This window comes from Kryptolebias marmoratus, linkage group LG11 (assembly GCF_001649575.2).
Source record: "Kryptolebias marmoratus isolate JLee-2015 linkage group LG11, ASM164957v2, whole genome shotgun sequence".
Taxonomy (NCBI): Eukaryota; Metazoa; Chordata; class Actinopteri; order Cyprinodontiformes; family Rivulidae; genus Kryptolebias; species Kryptolebias marmoratus.
In genome coordinates, this window is record NC_051440.1 from 12296823 (window position 1) to 12314766 (window position 17944).

At 40.4% G+C, this 17944-nt stretch overlaps 2 protein-coding genes across 3 annotated transcripts; one reads left to right on the forward strand and one right to left on the reverse strand.

Moving 5' to 3' along the window:
- Positions 1-61: 61 nt before the first annotated feature.
- Positions 62-11257, forward strand: ap4e1 (adaptor related protein complex 4 subunit epsilon 1). The gene is made up of 21 exons (XM_017406020.3): positions 62-392; positions 1233-1304; positions 1412-1535; positions 1787-1860; positions 2317-2438; positions 2557-2716; positions 2830-2996; positions 3087-3160; positions 3245-3367; positions 3448-3557; positions 3647-3786; positions 4495-4607; positions 4725-4843; positions 5310-5612; positions 6156-6267; positions 6345-6483; positions 6575-6830; positions 7907-8443; positions 8548-8738; positions 8819-8979; positions 9712-11257. The coding sequence occupies exons 1-21, from the start codon at positions 252-254 to the stop codon at positions 9870-9872; spliced, it is 3399 nt and encodes a 1132-aa protein (XP_017261509.1). The 5' UTR covers positions 62-251; the 3' UTR covers positions 9873-11257.
- LOC108230104 (brain aromatase-like) lies at positions 11250-17058 on the reverse strand. Of its 2 annotated transcripts, XM_017406021.3 has the most exons (10): positions 16667-17058; positions 15670-15856; positions 14664-14814; positions 14429-14583; positions 14164-14340; positions 13959-14073; positions 13758-13872; positions 13501-13663; positions 13076-13317; positions 11250-12992 (listed from the first exon to the last, which is right to left on the reverse strand). In XM_017406021.3, exons 2-10 carry the CDS (start codon positions 15797-15799, stop codon positions 12732-12734), a joined length of 1509 nt encoding a protein of 502 aa, XP_017261510.1. In that variant the 5' UTR covers positions 15800-15856; positions 16667-17058; the 3' UTR covers positions 11250-12731. The 2 variants fall into 2 exon arrangements, with proteins under 2 accessions (XP_017261510.1, NP_001316264.1); NM_001329335.1 differs by lacking the exon at positions 16667-17058 and having other exon boundaries at positions 12732-12992; positions 15670-15799.
- Positions 17059-17944: the final 886 nt, after the last annotated feature.

Below are 17944 nucleotides of genomic sequence, written 5' to 3' on the forward strand. Positions count from 1 at the left end.
AGCCACTGTTCCTGTTGAAGGTTTCAATAAAGTTTTATTCAAAAGAAGCGGATATGACGTCATCGAGACGCTCTGCCATTCAAAAATAATGGCCGATCTGTTATGTTTTTTAAACTTAATGTAGCCGTTCTAAATGTTTAACAGGGGACTTTATGATGGCGTGTTATTGTTTATAAGTAGATCATTTTTAAATTGTATGTTTTAGGGGGAAAGGTCTCTTGGAAATAGTGTTTTTTTTGTTTCTTGCCAAAATGAGCGATGTTGTAGAGAAGACGCTGACAGCTTTGCCAAGCCTCCTGTCTTTAGACTCTCAGCCCGGTTCTGCAAAACTATCCACCAACTCTAAACTAGGAAACCTCATCAGAGGAATCACTGAGCTAACGTCCAAACATGTAAGTGTGTCCTCTAAGGCTCCTTAAAGACGATAAGGTATTTCGTGTTAGCTTGCTGGACAGCCTTTTGCTGACTTGTAAAAAGACGTGTCTGTCATACTCGGTCGAATTTGAAAATTCTTAATGGACTGATCCACGGGCACTCTGTAGTCGCAGCTTTGTTATTTCCGTGTTGTATTATTTTAGAAAAGCAAAGCTGAGGCTTTTAAAAGACTTGTTTTTGTGTGTGTGGTGCGTTCAGGTGCTGTTGTTTAGCTCAGGCGCTTGATATGCACCAGTGGATTCACAAACGTGGTAACTTGAAAATATTATAAAAATTATCCATGCTGTACAAAAGTAATACTAGTCGAAAGGTTTCAAACAAAGACGTAATCAAATTTCTTAAATCGAGTTCAGTTTTTGAAGAAAGCCAGTCTCATCCTCCAGTTTGTCAACTTTAATATCTTACCAGAGGTGTACTGCCCAATATGTTGTACTTCTTTACAGAACTGTAGTTACAAGAAAATCCCTGTCTTTCAGTACTTTATACAGTGTCATTCAAAAATTTGGTCACATCTTATTTATGACTAAATATGTTCAAATATGAAATACATAAAGGCATGAACATATTGTAAAGAAAACCTTCCTCACCTGCTCTGAATTGCTCTTGATTTTTAAGTATAAACCTGTCTCATCATTCTAAAAAGGGGCACCTTGAATAAATCATTCTTCTGATTCTGATAAGTAGACATTTAGGTATATACTTTAACCCATCGTGATCAACAATAAAAAGCAACACAAAGCAGCTAATATCTTTTTATTTGATCGTATCTGTCCTTTTCTGTGTTTATTTCCCTACAGGAGGAGGAAAAACTTATTCAGCGTGAGCTGTTGTCTATCAAAGAACAAGTGTCTTCCCCGAACACCACCATGGTACTGTTCTCTCAGTGTTCTTATATTGTCTTTCATAAAAATAAAAAAAAAATCACAATATTCTTTGTTAATGTCTTCACTTCTTTATGTTGACCAATCTGATTCAGAGGCAGATGAAGGAGCTCATGGTGAGAACAATCTATTGTGAAATGTTGGGCTATCAGGCTTCGTTTAGCTACATTCATGCCATTAAACTGGCTCAGCAAGGCAACGTCCTGGAGAAGAGAGTGGGTACGTGATTTCATTGTATTAAGAGACTCTCTTAAGTCTTAAACCTATCTATGACCTGTCAGTCATTTACCAAAAGGCATTTTTAGTTGCAGAATCCAATTGTTAATAAATTAAGCAACACATGTTCAACTTTTAAAACTACAAACCATTTTGAATTTTTAGATCTCATTCTATTAGATTACAAGTTTGTTGGTATAACAGATAAAGTGGCTCCGTTTAGAGTTTGTTTCATGACTTTTTTCCTCTTTTAGGTTACCTTGCTGTTTCCTTGTTTTTGGATGAAAGTCACGAGCTGCTGCTTCTCCTGGTAAACACAGTGTTAAAGGTGGGTGTTTAGTTTTTGTATCTGACGTGTTTAGCTTTTTTTTTTTTACTTGTCAAGTTTTTCAATGCGTTAATGCTTTGTGAAAAAGAAAAAAAAAAAATTTTTTTAATTAGTTGTAATAACGTCAGTCAGTTTTCTTAAAAGCCAAAATGTCTTTTCAGAGCTTTTCAAATAAATCAGTGATGTTAATGTAAGTGGTGTAGTTGCCTTAATGTGAGGTGTAAAGTCTTTTGAGATGACTGGTTGGGGATATTAACGCTCTATCATGGTGACTTTAGACTGAAGTAACAAGAAAAGGCTCAGCAAAGACTGTGAAAACAGTAACAATTTAGTTTCGTTAACCTAGCTGCTGTTAGAAAGATAAACAGCTGTAATGATCCTTCAGCTCAAATAACGCTGCTCAGGTTGTTGTGGCACAACGGATGCACATGACGCAGATGTTTTTATCATGCCTAGGACCTTCAGAGTACAAACCTCATCGAGGTGTGCATGGCTCTCACAGTCGTCAGCCAGATGTTCCCCAAAGACATGATCCCTGCAATCCTCCCTCTGGTGGAGGAAAAGCTCAGTCACTCCAAGTGAGACACGTTTGTTGCCTTTCTTCAGATCGATTACTTTCCTGCCGCTGTTAAGCGAAACGCAAAGAAACTGTCTGAATCCTATAGCTGATGAGTGTTTGTCGTCACAAACCCGCAGAGAAATAATCCGACGAAAAGCTGTCCTGGCGCTGTATAAGTTCTACCTGATAGCGCCAAATCAAGTTCAGCACATTCACAACAAGTTCCGTAAAGCGCTGTGTGACAAAGACCCTGGCGTGATGTCGGCTTCACTACACATCTACTTACAGTTGATCCAGGTGGTCTTCCCTTTAAATCTTGTATTCTTTATTAGTTTCTAACAGTTTAGATTTGATTTGGATCCACTGTGGTGCAGTCTGCTTGTATTAAATATGTTCTTTGTTTGTTTCAGGAGAATCCAGAGGGTTATAAGGACTTGACAGTAAGTTTTGTCACCATCCTGAAGCAAGTGGTGGCAGGAAAGCTGCCCATGGATTTTAACTATCACTGTGTTCCTGCTCCCTGGCTTCAAATCCATCTTCTCAGAATACTCTCCTTACTTGGGAAAAATGACCAGAGGTAGTGATTTCTTGCTCCATCTTTGGATTAAATGGACATCTCCTTAATCTCTTTTAATAGATTGTGTTTTGTTTTTTTTATTCCTCACAGCACGAGCGAGATCATGTATGAAATCCTCGATGAGTCTTTGCGAAGAGCAGAGATGAACCACAACATCACTTATGGTATATTTAATGCCTTTGACGGACCTAATGGTTGGCAGTGATTTGAGGCGTCCGCTCATCTCTCGCGTCTCTTCCTGTTTCCAGCAATTTTATACGAGTGTGTAAAATGTATTTACACGATTCATCCTAAATCTGACCTTTTGGAAAAAGCTGCGAAGTGCATTGGCAACTTTGTTCTGTCGTCGAGGATAAATCTAAAGTATCTTGGTAAGAACCAAAAAAAAAAGTAGAATTTAACAAGAATTATTTTATCTCCATTAAAGAAAATGTCTCTAATATTACTGTAGGCCTGAAGGCTCTCACCTATGTGGTCCAGCAGGATCCGAAACTAGTCTTACAGCATCAGATGACCATCATCGAGTGTCTCGATCATCCTGATCTGATTATAAAGCGGGAGGTGGGTCAGTGTTGCAGGTGTAGTGTTGCGTTGTCATTGAACAGATAGTTTGCAGCGCTGGAACTTCATTTTTCTTTGTTTCCTTGCAGACGCTGGAGCTGCTCTTTCGCATCACTAATGCCCAGAATGTCACAGTCATCGTGGAGAAGATGCTGGATTTCCTCCGCGTCAGTAAAGATGATCACACCACCATCGACCTGGTGGGAAAGGTGGCAGAACTGGCAGAAAAATATCCTTACAATTGTGACGATGCTCTTGTGTCTAACGTACCCTAAAGTGGACGCCTGCTGCTGGAAAAGAAAATACAAAAGGGTGCCACAGTCATGGGATTATGTCGATGTTAACATAACAAGATTCCACTAAATCCAGTCAGGGAGTCATTAATCTGTGAACCTTATGTAGCTCTCTGCAGATGCTTTCAGGCCTGAATGATCCAGTAACTTTTAAAGTGGTTTAAATCTCATTGAGCTGCAGCTAAAGCTCAGGTTTTCTTAACATTTAGTGTTAAAGCCAGAAGCACAAACATTTACTATAAACAAAGGCTCCACGGGCACATACATTTACCAACCTTTCTGCTAGCAATAATTTCTGCTTGTTTTAGATCGAGTGTCTTTTTGTCACTCGTTATTGTGGTTTCTTACTTCATTAAGTCTTTTTTTTCTTAACTTGTTTTAATTATGTTGTATCTCTTTGGGGTGATTCTATTTGATTTAGCTGTTTTGTTTCACATCAAAATGGTGTAATTTTGTGTTTTTTTGACATTTTGGGTTCCACAATGGTAATTTTTTTTATCCCATTTGGGTTGTTTGTGCCTCATGTTAATGCAATGTCATAGATTCTCAGCCAGGAGATGACACCCCTTTTTCACAGAATTTTTCCCAGTGTTTTTCACTTTTTCTTCACTGTGTTTATTTATTTTTCCTATAAACCTTCATACATATGCGACAGACAACGAATGGTTCATTGAGACCATGAACACGGTGTTTTCAGTCGGCGGAGACATGATGCAGCCGGACATCCCAAACAGTTTCCTGAAGCTGTTACTGGACGGTGAGTTGACCACACACTCAGCTTGCTCTGTTCAGTCATCCTGTGCTGGAATTCTCTCCTTAAGCAACCACATACAGACACCGGCTTAAATATTGTTAATTTCTCTGTATTGCTAAGGATTTGACAGTGTGGAGGAGGACAGAAAGTTGAGGCTGTTTGCTGTGAATTCCTACATTTCTCTGCTGCAAGGAGAGCCCAGCAGACTGCCACAGCGCTTCCTTCAAGTCATCTCCTGGGTGAGTGTTAGCGCAGACACGTCTCTTTGTAATCATTAGGTAAAGCAGAAATGGAGGACTTTATAAAAAAGAATTAAAGCATTTATTATCCTTTATAACATGAGATTTGCTGTAAGGGTTCCCACTTTTTGAAGTGGAAAAATGACATGTTTGATTTGTGCCTGTGGTTCAGAGAAGAGAATTTGTTTCTTGGAGCGCCTGTCGCTACATTCTGATAAATTAAAATTACCTTATTTTTTTCCTAAAACTGGTACATTTTCCTATTTTAAAAACTTGGTATGTTTACTTTGTTCCATTGTGAATAAAATATTGGTTTATGAATTTGCAAATTATTGCATTCTGGTTTTATTTACATTTCATACAAAGTCCCAACATTTCTGAAACAAGGTTGCAATTTGCCCAGACGGAATCTTTAGTTACCTTGTTTTTTGTTCTATATGCTAGAGTTTTGGTTTGCTGTGTTCAGGTCCTTGGAGAATACTCTCATTTGAACGGGGACCTTGAGCCCGATGTCGTCCTGAGGCTGCTGGCCAAACTGCTGGACATGAAGAGCAGCAGCAGTGAAACCAAGAGCTGGGTCCTCATGGCGATGACCAAGCTCTGCTCGGGTGGAGCAGCTCTCTCTGTGGCTCGCGAGGTTTCTGAAACATACGGCAGCTCCATGGACACAATGCTGAGACAAAGAGCGCAGGAGCTGCAGCACCTCAGCCAAGACTCTCAACTACAAACCAGGGTGTTACCGCAAAGCTCCAGCCAGGAGGCTGTGGAGGTAACACACACGTTAGGCTGCAGAGGGACTGTGTAAAATGATTTTAATTGAGATTACAGTACAAGTTTCAAGACAAAAGTGAATTATCAGATATTAGTGGAAGTGCTGCTGTTTGTCAGTTAGTGTTTGTTAATCTGCATATATGTATCCTTCACAACTCAGGGTTCATTAGATTAATATGAAAAGTGACCAAACTAACAGAGACAGGAACATCAGCACTGATCTGAGCAGATTGTCTGCAGAAGTCTGAAGGTTGGGGTTTAACCACAAAACTGCATTCAGTTTTGTTTGAAGATTTTATCTCATTACAGAACATAAATATATATATATATATATATATATATATATATATATATATATATATATTTTTTTTTTTAAATTGATTTGTCTGATTAGTTTAAGTTTCATGTTCTCATAGTTTTTCCTCTTGTGACCAAACAACAGGTAAAAAAAAGGCAATACTCAGATCTGACATTTACAGTTAAACAGTTTTGCTGCACTCTTGAGAGGTTTGATTGTCGCTGTAATTATGTTGGTTTCCAGGTGGATTCCTCGCTGTCATTTCTCGACTGGTTTGTGTCGGAGGCGTTGGCTGCCGGCGCCGCTCCTTACAAGCCCCCCCACCAAAGGCAGGAGGAAATGTCTCGGTCGAAAGGTAGAACGTGTTCCGATCTTTTGGCAGAGTGTTCACTGCCCTGTTTGTGTTTGTTCTGATTGTGTTGTGGGTCTCAGCCCTGAGTTTGGAGCCCTACGGCTTGTCCCTGCCTATCAGCATGTCCTCCTGCAGCGTCGCAGACAGACAGTCTCCCACCCTGTTGTCCATGAGCTCCGGTCTGTCCGGCGACAGCACTGAGCTCTCACACAAAGGCAGGTATGTAGACTCAACACGAACTCATCAACTGGAAGAATAAGGTCTGTTTATCTTTTTGACCACCATTGCTGAGTCCCTGTTTGTGCTCCAGCTCCACAACTTTGAAGCTGGACGGTGTGAAGAGGGTGTGGGGCAGAGAAGGCTACCTGGCCCAGAGGGAACCTGAAGAGGAAGCTGCTCAGGTCGAGACTCCCGCGCCACTCCAGTCTCCCAGTCAGCAGGGTGACAAGGACAGCTCCCACAGCCAGGCTCCAACTCCAACACAAACACCTGAAAGCGAACAGGAAAAACAGCAGCTGGCATCCTCACTTTTTGTCGGCCTGGCCTCACAAAGCTCTGCATCTCTGGTGAGCTCACAAGATTTTATGAATCATAAAATAAACATTGTCAGGCCTTCGGTTGGCAGCTGGAAGTCATTTATTGTGAAGAAACTTCAGCCACAAGGCATAAACAGATCTGCTGAAATGATCCAACAGCTTTGAAAGTTTACACATCTTTTAGAATTTACTCTCAATGCGTAAGTATTACCTAAAACAAACACATTTTCCACACAACTCCTAAGATTGGAGACACAGAACACAATTAAACATTTCAAAAATACTTTGGTTCATTATTACTGGTTCATTGTCGCATGTATATTTCTATTCTTAGCAGGCAGTTTGAAAATGAAATTAGGTTCAGATGTTTCTAGTCACCGGAGTGACAAGTACAGGTCCTGATCAATAAGTAGAGTCTGAATGTCAATGCAGCTGGAGAAACGTATGTTGACACAAACAAAAAGTGATTTCTGAAGACATTAGTGAAAAGGTGTCGGTGCTCGTCAGGCTGGAAGAGAGTTTTGATTCAATCAGGCCAAAGTCAGACAGACTGTGTACAAAAGGAGAAATTACAGCCCATTCTGACCCTCTACAAAAGTGGTGACTCAGAGGAGGGAGTGTCATGGTTTGGGTCTGTTTTGATGCAAAATAGTTTGTAATAGGCCGTTTCTTCATCACTTCATATTTGACAAGATATGGAGAAATTCATGAATATGTTTAAATGTGTATACAGCAGAGGCAACCAGAAAAAAATCCAAGTAATGTTTGTTTTCATTATTGATTATTCTGGTATTCGTATTCTTGTTTAATCAATTGGTGTCTAATTTATTAGAAATTTGTGAAAAGTCCAACATTTTTTTATAACTATCTTCAACCTGCACTTTTATCTTAATGTTGCTAAACAGCAGCAAAAGAAAAGGAGACAAACAGGGTTTTTTTTAAAAGCAAAATAAAGAAAATATCAGTGGATTTCTTTATACGAGGAAGTAATCCTGTGGGCTTTTCCTGCAAAACCTTTTTGTTTTACACAAATGAAAATATGAAATGTAAAGCAATATTCCAAATGTGTTCTGCAACTTAAAGTTGTTGTTGTTTTTTTCCACCAGATGGGGAAATCTGAGCAGACATCCCAACGGTTCAGAAGAAAAGCCCGAAGTCCAGACAAATCCCTGAGCTCCAGTGAGCAGTTGACCAACCCGCTTGGTTCACCTTCCAGCGGTGCAGATAACCTGTTGCTGGACTGCAGCATCTCCTCAGAGCTCGTTTCTGCACCTGAACAGACACATCTCCAGTCTCTGGACCTCACTGCTGCTAACAGCGCCTGCGATGCACCCGACGGAGACACGAAGGGAAGGAAAACTCTGAGTAGAGACGACTCAGTTTCAGCCGCCGATGTGACTCCACACGAGGATCCAGACAGACCTAAAGACTTGCGTCTCGCTTCTTATCTTCCTGCTGAACTTTCTGGACTTTCTGGACTTCCTCACTCAGAAATCACTCTTGTATGCAGCAACCAAAGCCTGGATCTCTCAGCCTGCCATGTGCAAAAAGACGATTCCTTAGAGTTTGTTGTTTTCATTAAAAACTCCTCAGACACTTCCGTGCACCAGGTTCAAGTGCAGGTCAGCTGTGAGGAACTTGAGGTAATTTATTTAAAAAACCCCCAACAACAATCAGCTGAATTTTGCCAGTTTAGCTTCCATGAAACATACTATAATATGACACGTTCTTCTGATTTCTTTTTAAGGTATCCTGTGTGTGTGACAGTCCAGCAGAGGAATTAAAAAGCCACAGTGTGACAGTGTGTCAGTACCGCCTCACTGTGAAGAGGCCCTCAGTTTATTTTGAGCTGGCTGGGGTGGTTCATTACCAGCTGCCTGCTGGGTCGCTTCAAACAGAGCAGTTTTCACATAAACTACCTCTAAAAAGCTTCATCAGGTGAGATATTTCACCGCTGATGTGAACTTGCCCCNGTGACAATGAGTTTGTAAGTTTTGTTTTTCTTTGTTTTTCTGCAGACCTTTGGCGGTGTCCACGGAGGACTACGGGACGATGTGGCTGGCCTTCTCTCATGACACGAAGCAGAACCTGCCACTGCTGAGTGACGAGCAGGAGCCGCTCACAGCGACTCTGAATGTGCTGAAGAAAAAACTCCAGCTTCATGTGGTGGAAATTATAGGTAAGAAGACGTTTGTTGTGTGACCTCTTGATTTGTACCAACATTATATTTAGTCAAACTTGGTGCTTGAACACAAGAAAAAATGTTTCTGGTGATGATAAGTTACAAGTTAAAGTGTTAAAATGTTTGATTTATAGTAATATTTGTATGTGAACAGGACAGGATGCAGTGACTTTCTAATGTTTAAGAGACGCAATTTAATTAAAAAAACAGCTCAAGAACAACACAATAAACCCTCAACTTAGATTTTCTTTTGTTTGAATCATATTTATTCATTCAAAGTCATACTATCTGTCAAAATACTCAATTTTTCAAAATTTTTGATTTTAACTTTTTGTATATGCACATTATCTATGATAAATATAACCATTAAATATGCGTCGTTTACTACCAAAAATCTACCAGATAAATTTGTAATAAATGAGTGAAATCAACAGTCAGGTTTTGTTGCCAACAATTACAAGTAATAAACAAAGACGAGGAATTTTTGCTGTTTTCTAACGCAATTTTTAGGAAAGAGATAGAGATTTTTATCTCTGTCAGGAAAGAGATAAAAACATTTATTCATCTGATTCTTAAGCATTTCTAACCCTGTAAGTTAAACAGATAACCCCCACATTGTCAAAGTGTTGGGTAAAACAAACAAAAGGTATAAATTTATAACAGTGTTGAGCTGTAAATGTTTACCTGCAGGACTCTCGGGATTAAGTCACTGAGTCATTTTTCTTTCAGGTAAGGAGGGGATTGTGGCTTGCTGCCTCCGCCCGGATCAGCCGTGTCTCCTGCACTGTCGCGAGCACGCCGGCATGCTGGCCGTGTGGCTGCGCTCTCCTGTCCCCGACCTGCCCGACTGCCTTCTGTACCACTGTCAGAGAGCTTTACGGGAGCGCTGAGCCTCCATCCCCGGCTCCGTCACCCAGCGGCCGGCCGACCTCTGAGGAGCTGCAGGGATCTGCTGTTGCTGGGATGATTTCAGGTCTTCACTGTTCAGCTGTTCCACTATAAATTACTTAGCAGGTTTTCCTTCTATACGCGTATGAATGCTATTTTTGCTAAACTGATTTCTTCAAGAATCACAGATTATTTCAAGTCACTGAAGGTCAGAGCAGGAACTAAGCTCAGGGCTAAAATTTAGCACTTTTAAATGAACACTATAGTCTTAAAGGGATCACAGACTCAAAGGCTAAAGCTTCTTTCTGCAGAGCTGAATGATAACAGTACCTCTTGCAATGACATTGTGCTTTACTTTCAAGAAGATAAAAACTAAATAATGAATTATATTAAACTTTTTTTTTCTCTTTGTTACAGAAAAAAAACATGTTCTTAGTTTTTAAAATCAACCTAATTTCTGTGGACACAACAATCATGATCAGGGATTAAAATCTCCACTCAGTTTGAGCAAAAAAGTCAATTTTATTGTTTTGTTTGTCTGCCTGGAGAATCGTATTATGATAATATGCAAACAGATACAATTACCAATTTTTATGAAATATTATGATTTTACATTAATTTTACATAATTTGCTCCGATTTGCTTCTGACTTTGGGAAGTTGAGAGTTTGTAAAATAAGAAGATTCACTCAAATTGTTTTAGATGGTTTTGGGAAAAGCACAGGATTGTCAACGTTGATAAAAAAAGGGATTCTATAGATTTATTTTTGTTACATCTAAACATTCAGGATGCTGTCGAGACAGATTTAAGACAAAGAAAGTTTACATTTTTGTTTTCTCAACAGTTGGATCACATTAACTCTCTTATTTTTTGGTACATTTGTATAAAACGTTCTTTGCCTTAAAAATCACAGTGATTCTCCCACTTAAACCTTCATCTTTATAATGTTGCCTTCTGTTTTATATAATCATCTATTCACTCATTTTTCTGGTAAATATAAGACTTGAGTGGTCTTGGATTCATAACTTCTCGCATCCGTTCAGTGTTAACGTATTTATTGAGTTTGTATTCGAAATGTTTTGAAATAGTTTCCCAGAAAGAGGATAAATCGGTGCTCTTCCTGTTCTGTTCGACCGCTTTGTGGAAGGTTTATCTTTGTTGAAACGAGAGTGGGATCCATGTTTAATGTCTGCGCTGATTCAAAGCACAGTGGGACGCAGACGGTGTCTGTAAAAGTCAACTCCGACCTTTTTGCCTTATGTTGTAATGCCGAGCGAAGACGGCATGTTGGATTTGTGCCTGTGGTACAGAGAAGACGCTTCGTGTCTCGGAGCGCCTGTCGCTACTTCCTGATAAGTTATGAATAAATTCAACATGTGTGAAATGACCTGATTAAATCATTTATTTACCAGACGAAATGTTACAGGCTGTAGATACAGACAAGCTAGATGCAAACTTAAGAAGTGATTTGATGTTATTTCTTTTTATACCCTTCAAATAATAAGTTAAATAAATGGAACTAGAAACCAGTGCATGAACTGAATGAGCTTTGGGCTTTTAAAGTGTACAACAATTTAAAAAAAAATTGCTTGGTTGCTCTTTTAAAAAACTTTAATCACTATTCACTACAAAAGAAAGGATCACAAAAGCAATGCCAAACTGCTACTTAGATGAAGTTTTATATATTTAATCACCAGAGTAAATCCAGCCTAGAGTGTAAGTGGAATGCATTAAATTGACACAGTTAGAGGTTTCTGTCTGTGTTGGAAGCGTTGTTAACATGAAGTGTGATGTAGTGTTGTTTTTTATTGAAAACTCCACCTGCTCTGTTTTATATCAACTGAAACATTCAACTAGATTAGTACTGCCAGAAAAAACAATGTTACAAAAACATCTTATGATGCTTTGTGAGAAGGTTATTAACGATTAATACCTAACCTGTAGTAGAAAGCCCTTTGAGCGATCTGTTCTGTTCTGTTCTGACCGGACTGAAGAGCTAAAGGCTAGTTCGAATGAGGCCAGGGAGGGTCAAAGGGAATCTCTGCCACCATAAAGCAACTTCAGTCTCAAAAATTTCATATCACGTCATACAAACGCTACTTTATATGAATCTACATCATCGTAAGTTCATGGTGTTTTGTCCCAGTAGAGTTACCGTAGCTGCTTGTAGTAGAAACGTATTGCAGCAAACCTCCATGTTTTCACAGTTATTTCTTCACTGCACCCTGAAGAATATGTCTGTAAATAACAGCTGAGGTTATGCTAACATTTTTGTCTTCAGTAATGACTGTGAAAAGGTTAATTTGTGTATAAATGTCCAGTGATGAAGACAATGCTAATTGCGTTAGCTTTTCTATGACATTTTCAATGTTAAATTAGCATCTGTGCTAACTGTTGGTCAGCAGCCTGTGATTAATAATGTTGTTTGAACATGTGTTACTCTTTACGAGGCAACAAAAATTTATAATTCAGTGTTTATTTATGTAAAATAGGCAAAGATAATTCAAGTTTAAAGAGAACCAAAAGGCATCGACAGTTGTTTTATAATCGCATTGCAGCCCTTCGAATCGTAATCGAATCATGTGACTAAAGATTCTCAGTGTTCACATAGACCATTATGAATTTTTGGGGATTGGAGTAGTTTTAATCTTGCTGTGATCCATTTTTTGGTCTTCGTCTGGCTCAGTCTAACCATTAGCTCTTCAATCCAGGCAGAATTAAACTGTTTCTGCAAACTGAGTCCGTTCAAAGAGCTGATCTACAACAGCCAAGATGTTAATTAATCCATTTTAAAGGCTCTGAACTACCCCTTTAACACAGCCTCTCCAGCAGTGAGGTTCTGTCTTCCATAAAAGGTCCAATTATTCTGTTTCGGAGTTGACTGCGCTTTGTTTCTGGGTACGAGGGATGAAGCGCATGGCGAGGCCGAGCTCGTCCTCCACAGGCTGCTGCGACAGGTTGTTGGTCTGCCGGATGCTGTCCAGCGTGCAGCCTTGGCGGGGACACACCGTGTAACGAGACAGCAGCGTGATCAAGATGGCCTTCATCATCACCATGGCGATATGTTTGCCAACGCAGGAACGGGGCCCGCAGCCAAAGGGCTGGAAGAAGCGACTGGGCACCTGCCAGACAGAGGGAAGCAAAGACCGAGGTGCTGTTTGTTTTCCTTGCTAGAGTCGCACGTTGTTCCACAACTTTCACTCACCGTGTTGTCGAAGTTCGTCAGGTTGAACTCCTTGGGTTTGGGGAAGAACTCGGTCTTGTGCATGAGGCCAAGGTTGAGAATGATGTTTGTGCCTTTCCTGATTTTCATGCCGTCGATGTTGTCCTCCTCCAGAGCTTTACGCATCGTGAAGTCAACCACAGGGTGAAACCTCAGACACTCGCTGATGAAACGCTCCATCACTTTTAATCCTTCGTAATCAACGTCCTCTATGGCTTTCCCATCTATATATAAAACAATGCATTATATTTACTTTCCAGAGCCCAACTAAAGTTAAAGGCATAACATTACTAGAAGGAATGTGAACTGGGTCGACTCTGTTCAGGAGTTTATGAGATATTTTGCTAATAAGGCATGAGCGAAAGCATTATCGTCAACGATCCGCAGAAGGTGAAGTTTGTACTCACTCAAGGCGGCGTTCATCTCCTCCACCATCTTCAGCTCCACGTCAGGGTTCTGTTTGAGCAGCATCAGCATGAAGAAGAGGCTGATGGACAGCGTGTCCGGGGCTGCGATCACCATCTCCAGCACGCACTGCCTCACGTTGTCTGCTGAGAGCTCCCCGTGATTCTGTGTCAGAGGGGAGGGGAGGGGGGGACGACAACAACAACAACAACGATCGAACAAACGGGCTGCGACGCAGAGGAGAAACGGAGAGACTGACCTGAGCGAAGATGAGCTCTGTGGCGAAGTCGCGATCATCGTCGAGCTTCTCTGCGTCATCGATCATCTTTCGTTTCACTTCCAGCAGGCTCTCCATCTCGTCCTGCAGCTCCTGGCTGTTAGAGCAAAAAGCAGCACAGCGATTATACTGAGGGATTGTCAGGCTGAATGTTGAATTAGTGCGATGCTTAGAGGCTCTCACGCTGCTCTCTTGTGTTTGTTGTAGAGCCATCCGAGCTTGAAGAAAACGTCAGGCTTTATCAGGACCGTTTGCCAGGTCTCAAAGTAGTTCTGGATCTTCATCAGCAGGTCCTTCTCTGAGTCGTCGTGAACAACAACAACAACAACAAAGAGTCAGGAGCCGCCAGCGATGTGTTCAGTCTGAGTGAGGTGAACCTGCAGCTGACCATTCAGAGGCACCCTGAGGAACAGCCTGTTGGAGATGTCCACCACTATGGCTCTCAGGAGACTGAGGGCGTCCACGTGTCCAGAGGGGTCGGTCACGTCCTGCAGGCTGTCCAGGTGTTTGGCTGTGGAGCTCACACAGATCCTCACTGTCCTCCTAAGGCTGGGGCCGCTCAGAGCTGCAGAGAAATACAAGGATTTAGGAAAAACTCTTGTTTTATTTATCATGTATGCTGGGACACTCTGATTTTACAGTTCTTGTCTCACCTTTAGAAAAGTACGTCCTCACTTTTTTCCAGAGTGGGACATCACTGTTGAAAATGATCCCCTGCCCCTCCATCCCAATACACTTGAGGCCTCTTCTGCTCCCGAACCTGCAGATGTAGTTATCGCTTCTCAACACATGGTACACCGCCGACGACCTGCAGGTGAAGGTCAGGATTTATCTGATCTGATCCCAGATTTCTTTGTTGTTGTTGTTTTTTGTAAAACTGAGACTTACTTGCTCAAAATGAAGGTCTCCTCCCCATTAATCCACACCCTCACAATGCTGCCATATTTGCGGTTGTAGTAGTTGCACGCTGTTCCAATCCCAGTCCAAATGAACCTGCTGTAGGACAGAATCGGACCAAGTCCTGCCAGGAAGGAAGGACCTGAAAAAAATATAAAACAAACTACAGTTCAGGTGTCTGTCTGTCAGAAAGGAGGAACTCAGAGAGGTCAGTATAGCAGAGACGAGTAAAACAGAGAATTTATTTAGTTATTGTGTGAATGCTGATTTGGGGCTGTGGTCTTGTAATCCTGAGGCTGCCGGTTCGAGCCCAGGTTGCGGCAGGAAGGGCATCTGGCGTAAAACAATCGCCAAATCATTCATACGAGTTTGCTCGCTGTGGCAACCCCTGAAGAAGGGAGCAGCCGAAAGAACTTACTATTGTGTGAATGCTGATTTAGCATTGACATTACTTTCAGCTAGCCTTTTATTTTTAGCTACTGTTTTGCTACTTTTAGCTTCCAGACAGCTTTTTGCTACTTTTAGCTACTGCTCTGCTATTTTTAACTTGTAGTTCGCCTTTTGCTAATTTAATCTTTTAGCTAGCCTTTAGCTACTTTTAACTTTTAGACAGCTTTTTGATACCTGTAGCTTTTAGACAGCTTTTTGATACTTTTAGCTAGCCTTTTGCTAACTTTAGCTTTCACCTAATGTTTTGCTACTTTTTAACTTTTATCTGGTGTTCTGTTTCTTTCCACTTTTAGCCAGTATTTTGCTTTCTTTAGCTTTAACAACTCAGTTTCAGCTTCTTCAGCAGTCATTCAGCTCTCATTCACGCTACCTTTTCACAGAAAACAGTTTCTTTGATTTTTATGTAATGTTCAAATCCTGACTGTAATTGAATTAATAAAAAAATAGACATAATTTAATGATCACATAAGTAGAAATGTGTTTAGTGCAGATATGATAAAAATGAGCCTCTAATGAAGTAGAAAATGTGATCAGTTTCCTGCTGTACCTGGTGTGTGTGAGTGGTGTGTTCGGCTCCATGCGGTGATCAGCAGAAACAGCAGCAGCAGCAGGGAGGTGACTTCAGACAGACAAGAAACCACCGTTTGGCCGACGCTGAGCACCTCTGGTTGCATCATCACCTCCGTTTGTTCAGCCAGTAACGAACAACAAATTACACTCACTGCATCTGGTATCTGCAGGCAGAAAAGTTTCAAATCTTCCATGATCAGCAAACAAAATGAGCAATTTTATTTTCAAACATTGAATCTGTGAACGGTCCTCTTACTCTTCTTTAATCCCGATGATGAGCTGTTTATCACAGTTTTCATTAGTGGTAAAAGTTATACTTTAAAAATATCACTAGTTTTATGTAGGACATTTTTAAGATTGTATCTTTTAAAATCTTTTTACATAATCGTTGGTTTTTAAGGAACAAAAAAAAGCAGAATATTTGGTAAAATATTCCCTTTTGCAAAGAGATCAGAAAGTTTAAAATCTGCACATCATGTTTGATTCTGCTAATGTATGGATAGAAAAAAATAGCCAGTTTTATTTCAATAAAGACAAAGAAGGCTATTTATAAAATTATATTTGTTGGTAAAATGAATAGATTTTGTGCCTGGGGGGGAAAAAAAAAATACCAGCACTAAACTTTGTTTTCAGTTGCTTCATCCGGTGTAAAAGTTGAGATTCAAACCCTTGTGCATAACATAAAATCCATAAAATCAAGCAAAAACTTACCCTTACTGAGAGGAAAACTATTTAAAATAATCAAAATCTGACCAGATTAAAAAAACAACTTGTAACATAAAGTGAACAAACAAAAGTGTGCACGTTTTGTTCGAGTTGAAATTACGTTTCAAGCCTTATAATAAGTCCAAATTATTCAGTCTTCCGATAATGCTAATACAGTGTATTTTGACAAATAAATCACAGATAATATCCATCTTTAAAAGATTTTTTTCCCCACTATTTCTGGTCCATGGAAATAAAATATTACTCACCTAACTTATCCTCCTGCCCCTGACAAATGAAAGTGGAGTTTGAAGAGATGCAGAACTCCCTCCTCTGGTTTTTAAGGTGATCTACATTCTTCTACCAAATAAATCACAGCGGCTCAAGTGTTTATAAATCCTTGGCTGGGACTTCACTCTCCTGGTTGCTGAGAAACATTTCAACTTTTAGGCTACAAGGACCGCTACATGGCAGAGCATATCCGAACCACAAATTAGTCTTCAAAACAACAACAACAACAAAAAAAAAAAAAGTTTTTTTTTATTATCGGGAAGAATGGGGGAGAAAAGAGAGGCCTTTCTTTGGATTTCTTCTCCTTTTCTTTTTAATGGGGCTTGCATTTTGTTTCATTGTGCAGAGAGCAGCCCCACCGACCAATTCATCAACCGTGGAGTCTTTTCAAGGGGAAAATAATTAGCTGGGTCAGCCTGACCCGTGTCAAAGGAAGCAGGGACTCACTCAGCAACTCAAGAGGGAAGCCAGCGAATGAAAGAAAATAAAAAGGATTATCTTCTAAAAACTCGCTTTAGTGAATCTTCTATCGAAACGCTGTTTACGTGGTTGAAAGTGTGTATTATTATTCTTTTACTTGTAAACTTGACAGAGAAAAACGTGTTCTTGTAGAGAAAGTAGACGCTTATAATGAGGCGTCTTTCAGGCAGACTGCCTGTGAAAAGCTGCTGGCCTGACAAAGGTGACGACGTCAGCCTCACATTTGATGAGTTGGCTCAAATCCCAAACAGGCTGAAAAACTTACTTCAGGCCTGCTCTCTGCAAAGTACAAAGCAACCGGGCTGGACAGATCTTTCTGTTGTGTTGCCTTGCAAACTGGAGTTTAAATGGATTTTCAATTTGGTTATAAGTAATTACTTCGGATTAATGAGGTTAAATGGGAGGAAAAAATGTTAGAGAAATGTCCTAAAAATGTAAAACTGAAAAGCAGTGAGTGCATATTTATTCACCCCCCTTATAAGGCCACATGATTAGGTAAATAAAATCCACCTCTGGGGAATCTAAGAGCCAAATGAGCTGCACCTGTCGTGACAGTCCTCAGAATCTACAGCAGTTCAAGTCCGCTATCAGTGGAGTCGAATCCTGGTCCTGGAGGGCCACTATCCTGCATGTTTTAGGTGTTTCTTTGCTTTAATACACCTGATTTGAATGACTGAGTGATTAACAGGCTTCTGCAGAACTTGAAGACCTGGTGAAGAGCAGGGAAGCAACTAAAACATGCAGGATGGTGGCCCTCCAGGACCAGGATTCAACGC

What these genes read in the sequence shown, in the direction of transcription:
- ap4e1 (XM_017406020.3), top strand. Translation starts at nt 252, where the DNA reads ATGAGCGATGTTGTAGAGAAGACGCTGACAGCTTTGCCAAGCCTCCTG. An exon ending in CTTCCCCGAACACCACCATG is followed by an intron (nt 1,305 to 1,411) that starts GTACTGTTCTCT and finishes AATCTGATTCAG; the next exon opens with AGGCAGATGAAGGAGCTCAT. An exon ending in ATCTGATTATAAAGCGGGAG is followed by an intron (nt 3,558 to 3,646) that starts GTGGGTCAGTGT and finishes GTTTCCTTGCAG; the next exon opens with ACGCTGGAGCTGCTCTTTCG.
- LOC108230104 (XM_017406021.3), bottom strand. Translation starts at nt 15,799, where the DNA reads ATGATGCAACCAGAGGTGCTCAGCGTCGGCCAAACGGTGGTTTCTTGT. An exon ending in CAGAGCTCATCTTCGCTCAG is followed by an intron (nt 13,664 to 13,757) that starts GTCAGTCTCTCC and finishes CCTCTGACACAG; the next exon opens with AATCACGGGGAGCTCTCAGC. An exon ending in GGAGATGAACGCCGCCTTGA is followed by an intron (nt 13,318 to 13,500) that starts GTGAGTACAAAC and finishes TTTTATATATAG; the next exon opens with ATGGGAAAGCCATAGAGGAC.